Genomic DNA, 19,966 nt, shown 5'->3' on the forward strand with positions numbered 1-19,966 from the left:
TACAGTATGTCTTAGTCAACCAAAAGCAGTACAGTGAGGGAACTTTCAAGGGAGGGTGCCAGCAGTCAGAAGGCAGTTTGAAGGGAAGGATGTGTTTCCTGCTGTGATTTTGAGAAAACTTTCCAGAGTATGAGTAAAACAGACCTCAGGTGGTCTGTTAACTCAGCTTTTAATACTAAGATCCAAGTAAAGTTGTACATAAAGATAGTCATGTAAAAATTGCATTTTCTTTGCATTTCCCTTGCCTGCTGGTATTGCTGTTTTTACTTTCTTTCTTTTTCTTTTAGTTTAGTTTTCTTTTTCTGAGCACAGTCGTTTATATTTTTGAGCTTAAGACATCTTTGGCTGCAGATGTGAAAGTTATGTCAGCACATGCCCCTGCTGCAAATCTCTCCAGATGATTTCCAGTTGTGTCATATGTGGTTTTCTAGAGGCATGGGTGAGACTTTAATGTGGATGTATGATCTGGTCTTGTCCAAGGTCTTAATTTGAGAGTAGCCTTCTCCTTGAAGGGTGGGATGCAGTTTGGGGGTTTTAGAGTGAAACTCAGATAAGGAGATCCAGAGCTTTTTTTAATAGCACAAGTCACATCTGTATGCTACACATCTTTGTAATTCCGTGAAACCATGTGGATGGTTATATGCACACTGTCATGTAACCAAGAAATACAGTGAAAGAGTGAGAATGAGTAATTAATATTCACATTTTGTAAATTTACACATAAATCACACTTTTGTTAGGTCTGTTGGCCATGTGTTTCGTGTATGTGTGCTTTACTTCTTGGAGCAGTTCCTTCTCTTTAGCTTGTCTGCAAGTATTGTTGAAAAGTGAGCCACTGTCTGCAGATCTCATTTCCTTCTGATTCTTTTGCCCTTGGTTCACACACAGCTGTAAAAGTCGGTTGAGTTCTTCCTTTGCTGCTGGCGAAGATCATCCTTATTTTTATGGAATGATCTGGGTATTTATTAGTGGTCTTCACCGTTTTTAATGGTCCGTGGTCAAAATCTGGAGTTCTCCATTAATTTGGTGGTGGTGGCCGTTACTCTTCATATCTTTGCTCTCAAGGTGCAGATCACTCTGCTTGGCCAACATGGCTGCTGCTGTTAATTCTGTGCAGATCGGTTTCCAGTTCATCTGTAACGGATTGACGCGGAGAGGAACTCATAGGGTGACAGGCAGCTATTTGTGCTGTGTGCTCTCGTACGATATCCAAATTATCCTTAGTTCGGAATTGTGGTAGTTTAGTGTTGCATATCCTTCTCAGCAATTGGGTTTTTCTTTTTTTATTACAACTCATTTGGTAAGGTTTGATGAATACGGTTTAAGAGAGACCACCCAACGTCTCTTCTGCCTGTGATTATATTGTCATTAGGTGCTGGCATGTAGTGGGTTCGGGGTTTGAGCGATTATGATCCCAGAGGTTGTGTGGGAGGCGCTGCATGACGGCCCATCCTCCTGTGGTGGATACAACTCCTCTATATGGCGGCCAGACCGGAGTGTTGAGAGTCCATCTCAACATGGGCATCCCTCTCAGCCAAGCATGTGTTGGCCTCTCATCATGAAAACACCACCAAAATTCCCTCCTTTCTATTTCTGCGCCTGCCTGCTTCAATAATCTCTCAGGAAGAGCGAGTGAAGGAGAGAAAGGGGAGGGGAGGGGGGGCAACATCTGCAATTGTCGCAAACACACTTCTGTGGATCTGGTTTCCTCTGTTTCAATGGAAAATTAAAGCATTGCCGGGAGAGGCACTGAGGATATGTGATTTGTGATTAGTTTTGCAGAGATTTTTCCAGCAGTCTCTGATTAAGAAGGGAGAAAATCAGGTTGTTCAAACAGATCCTGAGGGGTTAAAGCGGAGACAGATGAGTGATTGTTGGGGGTTTATCACGGGGGTTGTTCTTTTCGTCCATCCCATGTCTCCCACACTTCCTCAAACCTCCATATATCTGCATTAAAAATCAACACCACCTGGAGAAAGCCAACACTAACACAAGCATCTTAGTTTTCATAGGAGCAAATCCAAAAGGAAAATCTTGAGAAACTCTGAGTAAACAAAACTTTGTATTGCTTTTATGCAAAAGCAAATGTAATACGACTATCTCTGTTATTCATGTTTTTTTCTTCCTTTGCACCTATCTACAGAGCTGGGTTCACCCAGAGACCTGGTGACCCGTGACGTCACAGACACCAGTTTCGGTGTTTCTTGGACCGCGGCCCCCGGTAACGTTCGCCAGTACCGGATCAGGTGGAAGTCTCTGTTCTCTGAGGAGTCTGGGGAAAAGACAATACCAGGAGACACCACTGCCACAGTTCTGGATGGTCTCACCCCTGAGACACGCTATCAGGTCTCTGTGTTGGCACGCTATGGACATGGAGATGGCCAGCCCCTGAATGGAGAGGAAACCACAGATAGTGAGTAACTGTAGCTGCTTTAGCTCCTCCTACTCCTCTATTTACCACACCTATCCTTCACTTTTCTTATTCTTTAGCTCACTACGTCCCTCATTTCTTTCTCTTTTGAAAGCTCCCACCCTCTTGTTTTCCACTTTTGCACTTTATTTTATTATCATATTATTAGTCCCACTTTGAGGTTGCCTAGAAAGTGTGAAGTTGGGATTTAACTCTGCAGTCATAAAAACCATGGAAGCTCATATGACCACAATGGGACAGTTTCCTTCATTTGTAACTGCCACAATGATCGTTTTAAATGCCAAGAATGCAGCCAGACTTTCTTGCCATAAACTCTTGCTATGCTTGAAAGTTTAATTTGCCGTTCAGGTCATTGTTGAGAAATCTGGGGCAATGACGCAGGTAAAAAATACCAATAAAAAAATATAGAAATACAGTTCAGCTGCAAAAACCTTTTTTTTTGGTTTTATGCAGAAGTAGGGATCTGTCAGCAGCACTTCTTCTGCTCAGTTCGTTCTGTGGAGCCATCAGATAACGTCATAGCTGTTGGCATTTGCCTGAGACATCGAGACTTTTAAGACTTTGCATTCACATCTTTAAGACTGTGCGCGTGTGTTACATGGATGTACGAGGTGACGTAGTGTCGACAGCACCTGGACCCCCTTTTCATGGGACATACAGGACAGACATAAGTATGGCCCCTCCCTTGTTAGACAACACTAATGCTTGAATGGGAAAAGTACATTGAGCGGAAATTCGCACCATTTGGGAGCGAATTTGTCCACCATTTAGTGAAACGGCTTGTGGTCAAGGAAAAATGTTTCCAGCCATCGTTAGTATTTATTGATTCTGGCAAGAAGGAGAGGTGGCATACACACCAAACACGACCACAAGATGGCTTTGAAGCCTTAAATGTTCACTCTGCTGTTTTTCCTTCGTCTGCTCTGCACCCGCTATCTGTTGCTCTCTTTTCTTGCACTCCACACAAATCACAGGTCCCAGTGGGCTGAGCCACACACTGCAAACTTGGATGCGCTGTGTTTTTCCGTTAATAAAAGCGAGCGCCCTGAATATTTTCCTCAGCTCATTTCAGGGCCTTTGACAATTCACACTTGCCCTTCCTGTTCTAAAAAATAAGAAACGCTCTATGCACACACAATGGAAAAATGAAAACTATGGGTTTGCTCAAGCTGTAAGCCTGGATCCCACAACCCACCAACTAAACACAATCAATCATGTAAATCTGATCCTGTTCAATGTATACTTCTGAAAATCAGAAATATTTGGGTGGTTTTACATTCACACGCATGTGGAAACTGAGCAGATATCCAGATGAAAGACTGTGAGGTAGCCAAGCGTGTTACTGTTTAGTTTACTTAGCAGCAGGAAAGCCACGCTGCTTATATTTCCGAAGGTATGTTGGAAACATAGGCGGTTAAGCACACATTTAGTGCAGATTCCCATCTGAACAAGGCCCACGCTCTACATTTCCCCCCACACCATCTATTCATCATTTCTCCTCCTTTTACCTTTTTTCTTTTTTTCCTTCCTCTCAGTCTCAGCTGAGGGCAGAGCAATTGTTGTCTCGGAAGAGACGGAGAAGACCATGAAGGTAACGTGGCGGGCTGCACCTGGAAATGTGATCAACTACCGTGTTACATACAAACCCCAGGCTGGAGGCCGCCAGCTAGCAGCCAAAGTGCCCGGTGGCACCACCACCACCGTCCTGAGACGCCTCACTCCCCTCACCACCTACGACATCACCGTTCTGCCGGTGTACCGCTCCGGAGAGGGCAAAGCAAGGCAAGGAGTAGGAACAACACGTACGTTGATCTCTCACTCACCATAAATGTTGCTCTGTCTGTTGCAAAGATTAGAAAAAACTGTGATTATCATCAATACTAAATGACTAAAGTAAATAGTAAAGTAAATGTATCTATTCATTCTCTTGAAGTACTTTACCCATGCCAGGACTGTTCTACTTAGTCACAATGTACTGTGCTTGTCTCCTCTTTCCAGTGTCACCTTACAAAGGTCCTAGGAACCTCCAAACATCCGAACCCGCCAAGACTAGCTTCCGTGTAACCTGGGACCATGCTCCTGGTGATGTTAAGGGCTACAAGGTCACATTCCACCCTGTCGGAGACGACATTAACCTGGGGCAACTTCTTGTCGGTCCCTATGACAACACTGTGGTGCTGGAGGAACTCAGGTGTGTCTTCATCGTGATACACACACACACACACACACACACACATACACAGTATATATATATATATATATATATATATATATATATATATATATATATATATGTACACAATGTGTATGCATATAGTATATCATGTAAAGACAAACAAAAAGAAAAACTGAAAATCAAAATCTTTTGATCTACAGAGCTGGTACCAAATACAGTGTGAGTGTGTTTGGTATGTTTGATGGAGGAGAGAGTATGCCATTGGCTGGACAGGAGAAGACTACTCTCATGGATGCACCTGACCCTCCAGCTTATGTGCCATCAGGTAACATGAGCCAATATTTTCTCTAAAATCCACCATTCTACAGTTTAGAAAAACTATATCATGAAAGGAAAAGGGGGGAAAACATGTTGGATGCTAACACTAACTGCAGCACGAACAACTGAAATGGTTTTAGTCAGACTATTACTGTGCCTGTCATCACCTTTAAGGCAGTGTCTCCAGTTTGTTCTGTCTCTGGGCAGCTTCAGACACACTGGAGGAAAATTCACTCCAAGCCCATGCCCCATAAAAGCAGAAGAGTTTCTCTAAATGCCTTTCCTCAAAGCTAATTGTCTCACGAAATAACAGATGTAATGACAATTCCATCTGTCTGCCCTTTTCTTACTTTCTTCGTTGTGTCACTTTGGGCTTCCGCTTTTTATTTCCAGTCCAAGTACAGCCAGGCTAGACTCAAGCCATACGCGTATAATCTGTTTGCAGTTATAAAACGTTTTACTACCTTTTGATTCAGAGTGAGTGAGGCAGGCAGTAAGTGTGAGAAGAGGAAAATTGTTGTGTTTGCTGGAAGGAACTGGAAAAGGTCAGTTTGACCGCTCAGCTGCAGGCCAGGTCCTAATAGGGAGGCAGATGCAGATTCTGCGACAGCACCCAGCTCCAAATTGCAGTCTGCCCCCATACTGTTCAATGACTCAGTCAAGTCAAGTCTAAGGGAAAAGAAAGTTGTAGATGTGGCAAAGATCAAGTACTATTCCTCTTGTTCTGATCAATTAAGAACTGTTTTAGATTAAAAAAGAAATCCTTTATTATAATTGTACATAAGAAAAATACAAAGAGGTTTGGAGGGCTATTCTTCACAGTGCTGAACAGGAAGTAAAATAGAAAATTAGATGAGATAACTAGAATTAGAAAAGAATTACACATCTAAAAAATATTGCTAAATTATAGGGATATATCAGAAGGTACCTCTGTTTTCCCTTCACTTCTTTTCCTAACCAGTAGATAGATGCTTGTCTGTATACTCACCTTTAACAGACCTACCTGTCGGAGATTAGTAGACGTTTCAGTTCCTCATTTTTATTGGGGGTTTTTTGTGTCAGCAAACCGATCTGTAAAGCAAACATATAACCTGTTTTCAGTTGCAGACAGCTGCAGTTAGTGCAACATCTGCAGCCTTCTTTTAGATGCCAAGGATCAGATGTGTTCCTTGTCATCACACAATTGTATGGAAAACAGGATGTGAATATTACCTTTCTGCTCAGTAATCTCTACAGCGGAGGCCTTTGATATGCCAAGGGCCATTAAGGGTGCATTCTCCTGACATGCCCTCTGGGACTGCTTCATGGATCCACAAAAAAGTACAACTGGGAGAAATACTGTCTCAACATGCCACAGGACAAGAAGATGATTATTATAACACCTGGAAAACCAAAGTTCCCTGAACAAACTTCCCCGGAAAAAGATGAAAAGCAGACACAATGCTTTACTGCTTGTTTGTAGAGATGCTTGTTTAGCATTATGGAAACTCTTTTGTTGTCTTTTTCTAAAAATGATATGTTGCCCTGAACTTTCCTTTCCCTCCTTCCTTTTACTCTCACATTTTTTCATTTTGCATCATTGTAATTCACAGAATACCATTTTGTCTACATGACACTTGAATGACAGCCTCATTTGAAATTGTCCATTTCGCTGAGTTCTGACACATGACCTTCTGCTCTCTCAGATGTGATGTGTAAGACCACTGCACAGGCTGACATCGTGCTGTTGGTGGACGGTTCATGGAGTATTGGACGTCTCAACTTCAAGACCATTCGTGCCTTCATCGCCCGTATGGTTGGAGTCTTTGACATTGGCCCAGAGAGGGTCCAAATTGGTGGGTTTATTAATTCTTACTATGAATACAAATATTGACTTCTTAATGAGTTGGTCTAATAAGTGTGGTGTGTACAGGTCTTGCTCAGTACAGTGGAGACCCCAAGACTGAATGGCATTTGGATGCTCATAGAACCCGGGACTCCCTCCTGGATGCTGTGGCTAACCTGCCCTACAAAGGCGGAAACACCTTGACTGGTACTTAAAACAATGTCTTTCAAGCATCCTACAGTATTTGTGTTTTTCTCTAATTCCCTATGGATGAGCTGTTGCAGTCAGGGTGACATTGTCTACATTGCAGGTCTGGCTTTGAAGTACATCCTCCAGAACAATTTCAAAGAAAATGTTGGGATGCGACCTACCTCTCGCAAAATCGGTGTGTTGATCACTGACGGCAAATCACAGGATGACGTCAATATCTTCTCTCAGAGCTTGCGTGATCAGGGCATTGAGCTGTATGCCATTGGTAAGGAAAATTCACTTCTCTTGACTTACACAGGCTCATTGTATGAAGGAAAACACCCATACATATCAAACCACGATGACTATTGACTCAATTATTGTTGTGTAGGTGTGAAGAATGCTGATGAGAATGAGTTGAGGTCCATTGCCACTGATCCAGATGATATACACATGTACAACGTGGCTGACTTCTCCTTCCTGTTGGACATTGTGGACAATCTTACCGACAACCTCTGTAACAGTGTGAAGGGGCCAGGTACGTACGAGTCAGAACGTTGACATCTTTCACTGATTGACGTGATGGAACAATGTATGATACATACTGCGTTGTCTGAGCCAACTGCTCTGTTCCCAGGCTTTTGATGGACAGTATAAACATAGTGTAGATCATCCCAGGCCCACAGACAGTTACATGTCTGGCACATCATGGAAAGCAACTCTAGAAGCTAAGAACCAGCCAAGCTCATGAAAATTATTGTAGATATTATTTTCAGCTTCTCCAAGTATTTCAATATGCCTCCATGGAAAAGAGGAAAAAAAATAGCTCCTTATTGAACTGATAAAGTTGGTATTGGGGAACCTCTCACAGTGGATGTGGTTAGACTGTCAATTGTTCAGGGAACCAGGCAATATTAAGATTTGTTTCTCAAAAGACACGTCTTTGTCTGTTGCCAGACAACAAACAACAAATATATAAATATGAGAATCTCAGAGGTGATGGGTTTGGTCATCTTGGGTAATTCTCTATAATTAACCCTAGATTAGTAATGAAAGGTAGAAATCAATGTGTCAATCTGTATCTTCTATGCTTTCATCCAAATAGGAGGTGCACCAGATGCTCCCACTAATCTGATGACATCAGAGGTGACTCACGAGTCCTTCAGAGCCACCTGGACTGCTCCTGAGGGCCCAGTGGAGCAGTACCGTGTGGAATACATGACTGTGTCAGGACAGCCAATGCAGGTATAGCTGCCAGAATCTCAGGCTCCACTGTCACTAATTGAATCACCCACAAAAATTAACCGTGAACGTAGCGTGTCTTCCTGTGTGGGTGTTGAGCGGATGTTGGCTTAATAGCGTCCGGGCCCACTGTTTCTGATCTTAATGGGAAACTCCAACTCAAGCTTCTATTTCCAGCCTTCGGTTTATGTTGGAGTCCGGCTGTGTGAGTGCCTCATTACATTATTAGCTGACACAGGGCAAAGAAACAAAAATACACAGCTCTCAGTTCAGGGGATTAGAGAGCAAATAGTGACATCACTAGTGATAGCTCCACTGGCCAGCTGAGTCTTGGCTCCATAATATGCGGACTAGATGCATTTTTGGTGTCTGAATCTAATTACATTTAGAAGATGTTTGTTTTTGTCCAGCAGCTCCCATGGTTTGGTTTAATAGCGAACATAGTGGAGTAAGATTTTATTATTGTTTATGGATCTGAAATTGAAGCACATGTTAAGTTTTAGGCCAGTGAAAATCTGTTTGAGGGTTTTCTGGTTTAAATTGGAGCGCTTTAAAAATGCTCAAGTCTGTCTAGTAAATAGAAAGAGCTTTTGATTGTTGTGCTCTTTAATTGATTACCGCTCAAGAGGAACACCATTGCTTATTTGGAGAAACTATCAGCAGACATTCAGACTTCATTAAAGTTTTTACTCACGAATGAAATCTTTTTGCCAAAGACATTACAGAGGAATGCAACAGATTTCTTCTTCAGCTACAGTCATGTAATCGTTTTCTTTGTTTATAGGTGTACGTGGACGGCACTGAGACCACAGTGGTTCTGCAGAAACTCAACCCTCTGACTCAGTACCTGGTCAGCGTCTTCTCCGTCGTGGGAGAGGAGAGCAGCGAGCCTCTTAAAGGAACTGAGACCACACGTATGTCTTCTTTTCTGTGTTTTAGGCCCATATCATTTGATCTAAAGAGATCAGGAAACTGTTGAGAAATTGTCAACAGGAATGTGAACCGTCTAAACAAAAATTGGCTGACTGGCTTTTAATTTACTGGACCTAGATGTTAACACTATACTGATACTGCACGTAGTTTCCCACTTTAGGAAATCGAGATGAATGGGGCTGCCTGAGAGCAACAGTCTGAACCCTCCAACATCCAGCCTTTAAACAAACATAATACACATTTAATGCACTCAGTGACTCAGTGCAGTTCCTGTGTGGTCCTATTAATAAAAGTTTCAAAGGACACCAAGACCAAGATGTATACATATAGAAACATATGAGATTGCAATGGTAAATCTTAATTAGATGCAAATTCAGGTGTAATTTAAACATTAATTACACTGGGGGTTCAAGTTATTCGTACCTCTTTCCTTGTTTCTTTTAAGATGTTGTTAATGTTTTATGGGTGCTCTCTAAAATAGCAGAAATTTAATAGCGTTATTTAGTATCTATAAAACCACATATAAAACCACAGTGATTGTTGAGGTTATGCAGTGTGAATGACTTACAAAATAATCCTGAGGAAGCTCCCTGAAATAAAACACACACACACACACACACACACACACACACACACACTGAAAAACTTGACTTGTTGTGTGTATTTCTGTGAGCATGGATGTATTTTTGATTGTTGCCTTCAATGTCACTGTGTGGTTATCCAGTGCCCCTGAGTGCTGTCAGAAGGATGGACATTTATGATGAACAAACCACTACCATGCGGGTGAGGTGGGAGGCGGCAGCCGGTGCTACGGGCTACATGCTGCTGTACAGTGCCATCAATGCCACCCAGCCAAGCTTGGATCAGGAGGTATGAGCAGTATGAACAGCAATGAGAACACAGTGTGAGTGAGTAGATGGGGCATACAGCCAATCAGCTGTGGACAGATGGGACAGATATGGACAAGATGAAAAATTAGCACATGATTGTGTGTTTTTGGGTGGATGAAAACACACGCTCACACGCATTTATATCTACTGAATGTACATAAACACGTACAATCTGCTGTCAGCAGTTTTATGACAAAATACAGATGTCACACACTGAAATACCATTTTACAAAGCCACCACTGTTTGCCTCACCATTCAGCAGCCAAGGCTGAAGGGAAAATACAGAGGAATACTGTTAGTCACAAAGGGGTGGGTGAACCATGAGCTCACTCTGCCAAGGGAACATCATCATTTGTTCATGAGGTGTCAAACCCGGTGGGTCAAAACCGGATTCAGCAGATGCGCCGCAAAAGAACATTTCTCTGAATTTTTGTGTTGAAATGTCTCTACGTATGTCACCAAGGAGTTCCTGTCATCCACTTCTCCTCTGACCTTATGTTGTCTGTTTGGTTTGGTTCCCCCTGCAGATCAGAGTTGGAGGAGATACAACTCAAGCCCAGCTGGTGAAGTTGTTCCCCAACACGGCCTACACGCTCTCCCTCTTCGCCCTGCATGGGGAGTTAGCGAGTGAACCACTGACCAAGCAGGGTGTCACCTGTATGTACTCACTGAACCATGAGATCTGTCTTTTGTGCTGTGAACGACTACTGTGAACTCATTCATTGACCTTCTGTTCCTTGTTCAGTGCCCCTACCCCCTGCAGGTGAACTGAGGGTCCGTGATGTCACCCACAGCAGCATGGTGCTGAACTGGGATGCTGCTCCCGGTGCCGTTCGCAAGTACCGTGTCACCTACCAGCCTGAGGATGGAGACGTTAAAGAGGTGGGTTTAGTTGCATTAACATTTTGTATAGTTTTTCATATATGCACAATAAACAGGCACCCATGTTTTCAATAGTTCTGTTTCTCCTGCCCTTTCCTACCTACCTACACTGAGATTGTTGTCTGTTTGAGACATTAGGTTTGATGGTGATGAATTTATATAGATATTTTCTGACTGATCCTTCAAAGTACTGGCTTCAACTACCTAATGGATACTGCAGCTGGTTGGGTGCACATGAGGGAATGTTCTGGACTCCTGTGAAAAGATTATGAAAGGATCAGAACATGGTTTTGTGGGGGTTAAAGGCCAGTAATGGTTGTAGGGACTGGACAAAAACGTTTGCATGTTCCCTTTTGAGAGTTCTTGGGCTTCAGAAGCAAACTCTGTAGTCTGCCATTGGCTGTTTTCTTAGTCATAAATCAGGTGGAGGTGATCCTCAAAGATCCTTTGGTGGAAACACACATGTGAAAGCTACTCGCGGGCTTAGGATGTGATTGTCACAAGTGGGAGTGAAGGGCCTATTGCCCAGAAAGTAGCAGAATGTCATGTCTGAGCTTGTTATTATGTTAGGGAGACCAATAAGTGACAGTATACCCCTCAGAACACAGATTCAAAGACATACTCCCTCCTGGTGAAGCCTTTTGCAGGTCCCGGGAGACAAATAAGTTGTCTGTCTGTACTCACAACTCAAGTGAAAATGTGAACAATCAGCAAACACACAGCAGCTGTTAATGGATAATCAGAATTAATCCCTTAAGTTCAATTTCTTGAGGTTCCGCTGCTCAAACTTTATAGATCTAGAGCAGTAAAACCAGTGTGGTATTTCCTCTAAGTATTCCAGGTGTCTGGTCAAACTTTGTAGCTTGTTGTTGTTTGTTAAGTGCCTTATTGGTTCCCGGTTTCCTCTGGAAACAAGCACAGTTTTATATCTTCTGGTCAAATTTCCAACCAGTCTTATTAGGTGCGTACTACTGCTGTCGCCAATGTTCCTGGAGCACATGCAGAGAACGGAATTAAGGTTTCGCAAGACTTGGCAAAATTTGTCTGAAGAGGAAAACATCTGAAGTTCTTTTACTTTGAAATGGCATTTGCAAAGCTTTATACATTTGCTTTATTAATTTCTTGTAATAACATTTAATAAGCGTGTTTAATTGCTCCACAGCTGGAGGTGGGAGGAAGTGTGATTACCAAAACACTGGACAACCTGGTCTCACAGACTGAGTATGCATTAACTGTTACTCCAGTGTATGACGAAGGACCTGGACAGACAATGATGGGATCAGCAATCACTGGTAAGAATGAAAATGATGATCATGATCACAATGTGGATGTGGATTCTCCCTGGTATAGAGATCACAACTAACTCACCCTCTGTAGATGTGGTTCCTGCCCCGAAGAACCTGCGATTCTCTGAAGTTACCCAGACCAGCTTCAGAGCCCACTGGGAGCATGGAGCCCCTGACGTCGCTTTGTACCGCATTGGCTGGACGAAAAAGGGAGATACCAACTTCCAATATGTAAGAGAAAACCAGCTGTCCAACATGTTTACATTTCTAATAAATCATGCAGGTGTTTTTTTGAATCGCTCTTTGGCAATGCTTTGGAGAAGACCTCCAGTGGAACATCTAAAAAACAGACTGCTGCACTAATCCTATAATGGTCACTCTAATATACATTTACAGTATACTCTATCCAATATCATATTTACAGTATACTAGTTCAAACTTTAGTCAGGCTCCTTCCTTCATGCTGCGTTTGTGTTTTTCTCATCAGGCCATTCTGAACAGTGATGAGACAACTCATGTCTTGGAGAACCTGGAGGTAGACACACCCTATGATGTGTCTGTCACCGCCATCTATCCAGATGAGTCAGAGAGTGAAGATCTGCTGGGCACAGAGAGGACATGTAAGATTCACATTCCAACAGCTCTTTGATGTCAACTTGACACTCACGCCACTCAACATTGTTTTGCTCAGTTGCCTGACAGACTATGTGTGGGTTCGTGACCGAAGGCGAGACCCATGATTAACCTTTTGAGTTTATCTCCTGGAGATATACTGAGTGAAAATCTTCAGTGAAGGGTATGCCCATTATACCTTTCTATTTCTGCCTCTATAGTGCCCAAGGGTGGTCGTGGTCAAAGTAAGTATGTTTTGCGGTAAAGCAAGAGGATGCTTTTTCTTTCAAGTGATGAAAAGCATGTTTTGTTAATTCAACAATTCATCAGCGCTGTTGTTCATTGGACAACCATCATTTCATCACCAAGCAAGGCCCTTAACCCATCAACCGCTCCAATGGTGCTGCCGCTGACACATGTGTTTTTTTTTTTTACATGTTTGTCCGTCCTCATATGTTTGTCCCATTGTCCATGCCATCCATCCCGAGGCTGTTCATGAGTATGTTCTTACTCAGTGAAATCAAATGGGTGAATTTCAACAATGCATGCCCTCCAAAACAGGGATTGATTTGAATCCCTGTTTTTTAAGCCCATTCTATTATCCATCATCTGTTCATCCATCCATCTATCCATCCATCCATCCATCCATCTATCCATCCATTGCATTGATCCATGCATTTATCAGTCCATCCATTGTCATCATGTCCATCCATGGCTGTTCAAGAGAATCCATCACTGCTTCAGAAAAGACACAATCCCAGAGGTGGATTGTCTTTTCTTCTTTAAAGCTACAGTCCTTGACACAAATGATTGTAGACCTCCTTTATCTTACCACAAAGTAAAGAAAGTCCAATATCTAGAACTAAATGAACTTATACTATTTTGATGACAAGTGAATAAAAACAGACCTAAGAAGAGGTATCTTAGGCTGACCAAAAGGACTGTGTCTTTAAAAGATATTTCTATGGAAATCCATGCGAAGAGTCCTAATATGACATTGACATGGCTGTAATTGTGATATGTGTTTCTGCGTGGATTTCCCAGCACCCAATTCACCACCCACCAACTTGGTTGTCTTCAATGAAACCATCACCAGCCTGAACGCCAGGTGGAACCCACCTCCAGGTCGCGTCCAGAACTACAAGATCACCTACGTCCCCACAGCTGGAGGCAGGAGCCAGACTGTAAGTCAGACCAACAAGCACTGACAAACAGTGTATTCATACTCTGTAGTCTGTACTCTGTATTAACTGTAGTTCATGTGATCACATTGATTTGTTCAAAATGCTACCACCAAATTAGCCGAGTTTTATCATCTATAAAATGATTTTAAGTCAAACTAAAGCTGAAGGAGGGTGTCACAAAATATCAATGACAGGGTAGTGTGCACGGTTAGATTTGATTTCATTCACAGTCTAGCATAACTTGGCCAGACATATTATGGTAACTCAATTAGTGGAGCTGTTTATTCCGCCAAAGCAGCTTTACCTTCAAGCATTTAAAGTGTATAGCTAAACATCTGCTATTGGTATTGCATCATTTTGGTTTATTCAAAGTCAAATCTCTTAATCTGTTGTTTGGATATTGCAGCATTAATATGGACAAACCTCTGCTTAGTTTTTTTTCTCAGTGTTTCCTGACCTCGCAGACTGTCACCTGCTGGTCATGCATTTTTGGCTGCCTTACAGAATATGCAAAAGTCTCTTTGGATTACAGCTGAATTTTTGGTTTCAATTTGCTGTCAGACATTTTCTCATAGCTTCCACAAGCAATATTTGAAAGCAAGACAGAGGAGTGCTAAATGGTGCTTATGCACATGCTCAAGCAAAATATTGCAAACTGAAAACCACACTAATAAGTTGTAAAACAACATCTTAAATCATCGTTGCATGTTCCAGCCAACTTCAGTAAAAATATTTCATCCCCACAGCGTGACATTTATGGGAGCTGTCGAGTTACTTAACAGAGATAACAATTAAATATCGTAAAAGGTTCACATAACATTTTTTTAATGGCTATTAATTTAGTAGCTCTGGGAAAAAAGTGAAGAAACACTTATGAAATTAAACATTCATCTACACTGTGCTGTGGTTCACATGCAGTTTCAGTATGTGCTATCTAGTCAGCTGTGTTTTCTTGTCTACATAGAAAATGGAATGTGCTTGTCCAGTCAGGTCAGTGCATGTGTAATGAGAGAGTGCTGTGCCATGGGTGTCGTATATTATACAGCAGATCGTGTTTAAAGTCCTGCACATAGCCTCCGTGCTCACGAACATGGCTATTAGCTCACTGTTTTTTCAGCTTTTTCAATAAAGCCCAGATAGCATCCATCATTTGTCGTACTGGAGAAGGCAGCTAAATCTTTAAGCTAATTTTCCCCCCTTATAATTTTGTAGAAAAACTCAACTGCTCTTACAGAGGTCACATGTTGACCAATAGTTTCCCTTTCAACAGAAAGAGGAAAGTTTTCCACTTAAGTGCTTTATGAAATATAGTTGCACTGATTGTCTGGGTGATATCACACTGAAAGGCTGATGGAAAGCTGGAAGTTAACAAGCTAACATCAGCCAAGTTGTCCTGGTTCACTGTCAGGATTTCAACAAGGAACAGCTAGCTAAGGGAATTTTGCATTGTTTTGTCTCTTTTTGCACATGCCTGACACACATTTTTCACTTGTGTGCAAGATAAAATCAGTCAGCGGTTGAGAAAGCCTGAGAGAGCTGTACAAATGATCAAACCGATCCAGGGTGGATAACGTACGTCAATTGTTATAAAGAAATCCACATACAAACACACCCTCAAAGCTCTATGAGAGTTGTATATCTCAATCTTTATAGCTTATGCCAAAAGCAATGCAGTAAATTCATCACCAGTCACGGCTGTTATGACAAGACATCCGACTGTTTCAGCAATCAGGATAGAGATTTACCTTGGCCAGTCCACTGTGCACAATCCATGTCCAAAAACACTCAAAATATTCCTCCTCTGATATGTTGTAGTTTTTCAGGTAGAATTCTTTCCACCAGGTTATTGACATCAATTTAATGAACCCCTGGGGAGTTGTTGAACTCTTCCTCCTTTCAAAAAACAGATCAAATATCATATTCCTGAACAGATACTAAAATGGACAATTAAAAAAAGGAAAGAATTACAAGTATCAGTTCTGAAAGCAGCAAGAGAGGTATATTTTCTAGTAATTTCATGCAAATGCAATCGTTTTCTTAGAGAAGAGACAGAACCTGCTACTGATTAAGACTAATAATAATATTTGTCTTTCCTTTTCAACAAGATAGAAGCCAAAAGAACTGACATTTATTCTTCACTAATTAGACCCAGGTTGGAGGAAAGAAGAATACCGTCCTGCTTCCCAAGCTGACCCCTGACACTGAGTACTCCATCAGCGTGGTGGCTGTCTATGCCCAAGGAGTCAGCAGAGATCTTAAAGGCGTTGGAAAGACCAGTAAGTTGCCTTCCACATTGGGTTGTCTAAGTGTACTCGCTTTGCAGTGTTGTTATTCTGGTATGTGTGGAGTAACAAGTGTATCATACATTTATCTTTATCCCAGAGCCTTTGGGTGGTGTTAGGAACCTGCGTGTTACTGACCCCACCACCAGCACCTTGAATGTCCTTTGGGAGGCTGCTGAGGGAAATGTGCGCCAGTACAGGGTCTTCTATGTTCCTGCAGCTGGAGGAGAAGAAGAGATGGTAAACTAGATTAACCACTGATTAGCCATAGCCACATTCATCACATTTGGCTGTAGCATTAAACTGAATTTTACCTTGTTGTTCTTCTATCTAGGTTCAGGTCTCTGGCAGTACCTACAACACTGTGCTGAAGAACCTGCAGTCTGATACTGTCTACACTGTGACTGTGGTTCCTGTCTACTCTGCTGGAGAGGGACAACGGCTGTCTGAGAATGGCAAAACATGTAAGCACTGCATGCACATAGTCACTGGTTTAGGTAACTAGCTTTTAGATGCAGTGGTGAAAGACAGATTTCACAGTTTAGAATAGCTCATGCAGACTGGGAAGATGACCTCTGGGAAAGACATTCTGCATGACAGCAGTGGGATTTTTTTTTCCCTAAGTGAGGAATCCATTCATGTCTGTCCAGACTGAACTTACTGGCCTCATTTGCTGGCGTGCTCTTGCTGTATGTCAGAAACCTTCAATGAGGCAGCCAGTCATATCTGATTTATTTCAAAACTTATTTCAAGGCCGTTTAAATTCTTTAACCCAAGTTAAACTGATCAAACTCAGTTGATGCATTCAATCCACACACTTACATGTAAAATGTAACGTGAAACATGACATAAAATGACTTGTTTCAAGCTCAGTCAGCTTAGTTTGAACTTCTTCGAAGAACAGCGTTTTTCCATTTTCTCCCTCAGTTTCAAACCACCAACCTCTGCTGGGCATGAGTCAGCATTTTGTGGGGTGATTGCGTAGGAAGGAATTCCTCCGGGCTGGCAGCATTATAATGGTGTCTCCTCTCTCTTTACCGTAATATTGTCCATTTATAGGTTGGAATGGAGGGTAGTGGTCAGGATAATGGTGGGGCTGGAGAATGGGGGAGGGGATATATTGAGTAATTGGCTCTCCTTTGGGAAAAAGAAACGGAAGGGGGGTTGGAAATGAATAGAGAGCATTATATGTTTTATGGCTCTCAACTCACTTGGGTAAGGTCATGCTCCATGCCTGCTACTGTTACCCCCATTTTCCCTCCTGTAGTTTGGTGTTTTTCTTTCCTAGACATGTTAATTAAGCTTTTATACAGTATGTACAGTACATCAGATCATACTGCTGCAAAGCTTTCTACACACCTTTTATCATTTGTTGCCTCTGTAGTTTATACTGCTTCAATGTACCCTCAGCTCTTTCATGCTAAGGAAGGATCTGCTCTACTTGAGCGAACATTGCAAGTCACTGACTGTTAATTGTACCATCAAATTCAAAGCAGCTTCCTGGGCCACAGGCTTTAGTCTGTGAAACTTTAAAAGTACGGAAGCTTGCTCACTGTGCTTTGCCCACCATGTTTTTTTCCCCCTGCATTTATGGGGTTATAATGGGGAGCAGCACAAAGACTCTAAACATCTGCTTTGGTTCTTTAGAAGACAAGGCTCCACATACGCCTTGTATATCCTTTTCATTAACCTTTAGGGCACTGGCAGGAAATGTCCTGTTGATAGTGGCATTGTTAAATAATGTCTTTAACTCATCCCTTTTGGTTGCCGGGGCGTATTGTTCCCATTTTATTGAAACATTCTCATGTTGCTACTGGGCCATTGTGCCTGTCTGAAAAACTAGTCTAGGCCACGTTATGTCAACTGAGAAAGAGAAGGCAGGAGATTCACAAACACAACGTGTAGACACTTGTAAAAAATCTGCTAAGAGGCTAGGTAAAACCTAACAATTCAAGCACAAATAAGAAAAGGGCGAAAGTGCATTGTATGACAGTATTATGGGTTTTTTCTCATGTAATTGCTGGTTTTAACCTCTTATTAAATGACCTCTGTCCATTTGACACCCATGTCCTAAACAATCCCTGTGTTTGTCTCCCTTCTATCTCATCCTCTCCATCTACCTGTCAACCCACTCTATACAAACCACTTATCTGGCCAACCTTTAACCTCGCCCTGTCATCACTCTTTCCTCTGTGTCCAACCTCCCTCTCATCAACCTCCTCGTACCACTTTGCACCCTCTTTTTGCTTTTCCTCACCCTGACTCTCACCTTAACCTTTTACGTCTTTATCTCTGCCCTACCTCTATCCACCCTGCATTCCTGGCTCGGCAGTGGAGCGTAGCCCCGTCAGGAACATCCAGGTTTTCAACCCCACTACCAACACTCTGAACGTTCGCTGGGAGCCCGCCACAGGCCCAGTGGAGCAATACCGGGTGGTCTACGCACCTCTGACTGGCGGCAGGCCCTCTGAATCGGTGAGTATCCATCTGTGCTGATAGGAAACTATTTTCCAGAGGGTGTGCAATTGTAACCTTAACAAAAAAATACCTTTTTATTTACTTATTACAACTCAAGTCAACATTTTATTGCTATAATTTCCCATATTATACACACACAAACACTGACGGATCCTTTTGGAAGATCTGCTAGTGTTTGTGTCTGGGTGGCGTCTGGATGGAGACATATGTTTCCCAAGCAGCAACACATTTTGATCAGCATTTACAGTTCACCATGTGTCATTAAGAATGAAAGAGCCTCAGGGTGAAACATTTAAAGCAAAGCTTTAGTCTCTAAACCAAATGGTGCATGGGTGCAGCTACTGCCAGTTGACTCCTTTTAACAAACTGTTAACATTTTAAAACAAGACATGTTCATTAAAGCTGAAATTCTTTATCTGCCACTCCGGTATGTGGCGTCTGGCACCAGCATGCCCACATCTTCACGTGCGAAGGATTTCTGGGTTGAAGAATCCACAAACAACTTTTGAAGTGTTAATCTAACATTAGCTTTCTTCAACATCTGCCCAAAAGACTGCACCATTAATAGCTGCTTTTACACCGGGAGCCTAATGACATGGTCTGTGCAGAGTGAGGCGTATTTCAGTTTATTGATAGGGAGGTACTTTCAGCCTTTATCCCTATTTGTTAGCACATTTATGGCAGGCTTAAGCCTTTTCCATGGCTGGAGCCAGTCATGTGCGTCAGTGGCAATGTGGCCTTTCTCAGCCAGCTCCATCAAATTTAACACCAACTGGGGATTTGAAGCCTGAATTACCAGCTTTGCCAGTGTCTCCTGTCCTTTTCTGACTCTCGAGCATCCTTGTAAATATTTCACCAAGAGAGATGAGAGTCGACTGCAAGTGTTACAAATGAAAGAGAACTAAAATAGCAACGAGTCGTCACGTCAAAGACATCAAAACATAGTAAACAGATTCATCCACCCTGGTGTGGCCCTCACATATGGTGCAGGCCCTCACACACAGCCCCCTTCAACCCACAGGTTCTTCCTTTCTGTCAAAACCTCCAACATAACTATGTGTCCCTCCCCCAGAGGTTATCAGCAGGCCACAGCCCTCTGACCTTACTTTGTCCAACTACTTAACCATAAGACAAGGAGAAAGTGAGGAGGAGGTGGCACTTATGTTATCAGCTGCCTTTACTGTCAGACTGGGCTGAACAGCGGTGCCTGGTGTCAAACGCCCAGCCCGACCCCCCT

General features: G+C 42.4%; 1 protein-coding gene across 4 annotated transcripts in view; it reads left to right on the top strand.

Moving 5' to 3' along the window:
* col12a1a (collagen, type XII, alpha 1a) overlaps nucleotides 1–19,966 on the top strand; it is a 53,804-nt gene that overhangs the window by 14,084 nt on the left and 19,754 nt on the right. For 2 of the 4 annotated variants that reach the window (XM_085767494.1, XM_085767496.1), the window contains exons 14-35: nucleotides 2,144–2,413; nucleotides 3,967–4,233; nucleotides 4,430–4,622; nucleotides 4,808–4,932; nucleotides 6,611–6,760; nucleotides 6,838–6,957; nucleotides 7,061–7,225; nucleotides 7,331–7,477; nucleotides 8,045–8,184; nucleotides 8,966–9,095; nucleotides 9,839–9,984; nucleotides 10,533–10,662; nucleotides 10,751–10,887; nucleotides 12,050–12,179; nucleotides 12,265–12,404; nucleotides 12,661–12,793; nucleotides 13,007–13,030; nucleotides 13,830–13,969; nucleotides 16,116–16,245; nucleotides 16,352–16,491; nucleotides 16,586–16,715; nucleotides 18,584–18,726. In XM_085767494.1, the coding sequence (XP_085623620.1) occupies nucleotides 2,144–2,413; nucleotides 3,967–4,233; nucleotides 4,430–4,622; nucleotides 4,808–4,932; nucleotides 6,611–6,760; nucleotides 6,838–6,957; nucleotides 7,061–7,225; nucleotides 7,331–7,477; nucleotides 8,045–8,184; nucleotides 8,966–9,095; nucleotides 9,839–9,984; nucleotides 10,533–10,662; nucleotides 10,751–10,887; nucleotides 12,050–12,179; nucleotides 12,265–12,404; nucleotides 12,661–12,793; nucleotides 13,007–13,030; nucleotides 13,830–13,969; nucleotides 16,116–16,245; nucleotides 16,352–16,491; nucleotides 16,586–16,715; nucleotides 18,584–18,726 (3,230 nt within the window). The remainder of the gene's footprint in view (nucleotides 1–2,143; nucleotides 2,414–3,966; nucleotides 4,234–4,429; nucleotides 4,623–4,807; nucleotides 4,933–6,610; nucleotides 6,761–6,837; nucleotides 6,958–7,060; nucleotides 7,226–7,330; nucleotides 7,478–8,044; nucleotides 8,185–8,965; nucleotides 9,096–9,838; nucleotides 9,985–10,532; nucleotides 10,663–10,750; nucleotides 10,888–12,049; nucleotides 12,180–12,264; nucleotides 12,405–12,660; nucleotides 12,794–13,006; nucleotides 13,031–13,829; nucleotides 13,970–16,115; nucleotides 16,246–16,351; nucleotides 16,492–16,585; nucleotides 16,716–18,583; nucleotides 18,727–19,966) is intronic. The other 2 variants (XM_085767495.1, XM_085767497.1) reach the window with 1 other exon arrangement.

Source organism: Trachurus japonicus, chromosome 22 (assembly GCF_045865225.1).
Source record: "Trachurus japonicus isolate A0001 chromosome 22, Traja_1.0".
NCBI lineage: Eukaryota > Metazoa > Chordata > Actinopteri > Carangiformes > Carangidae > Trachurus > Trachurus japonicus.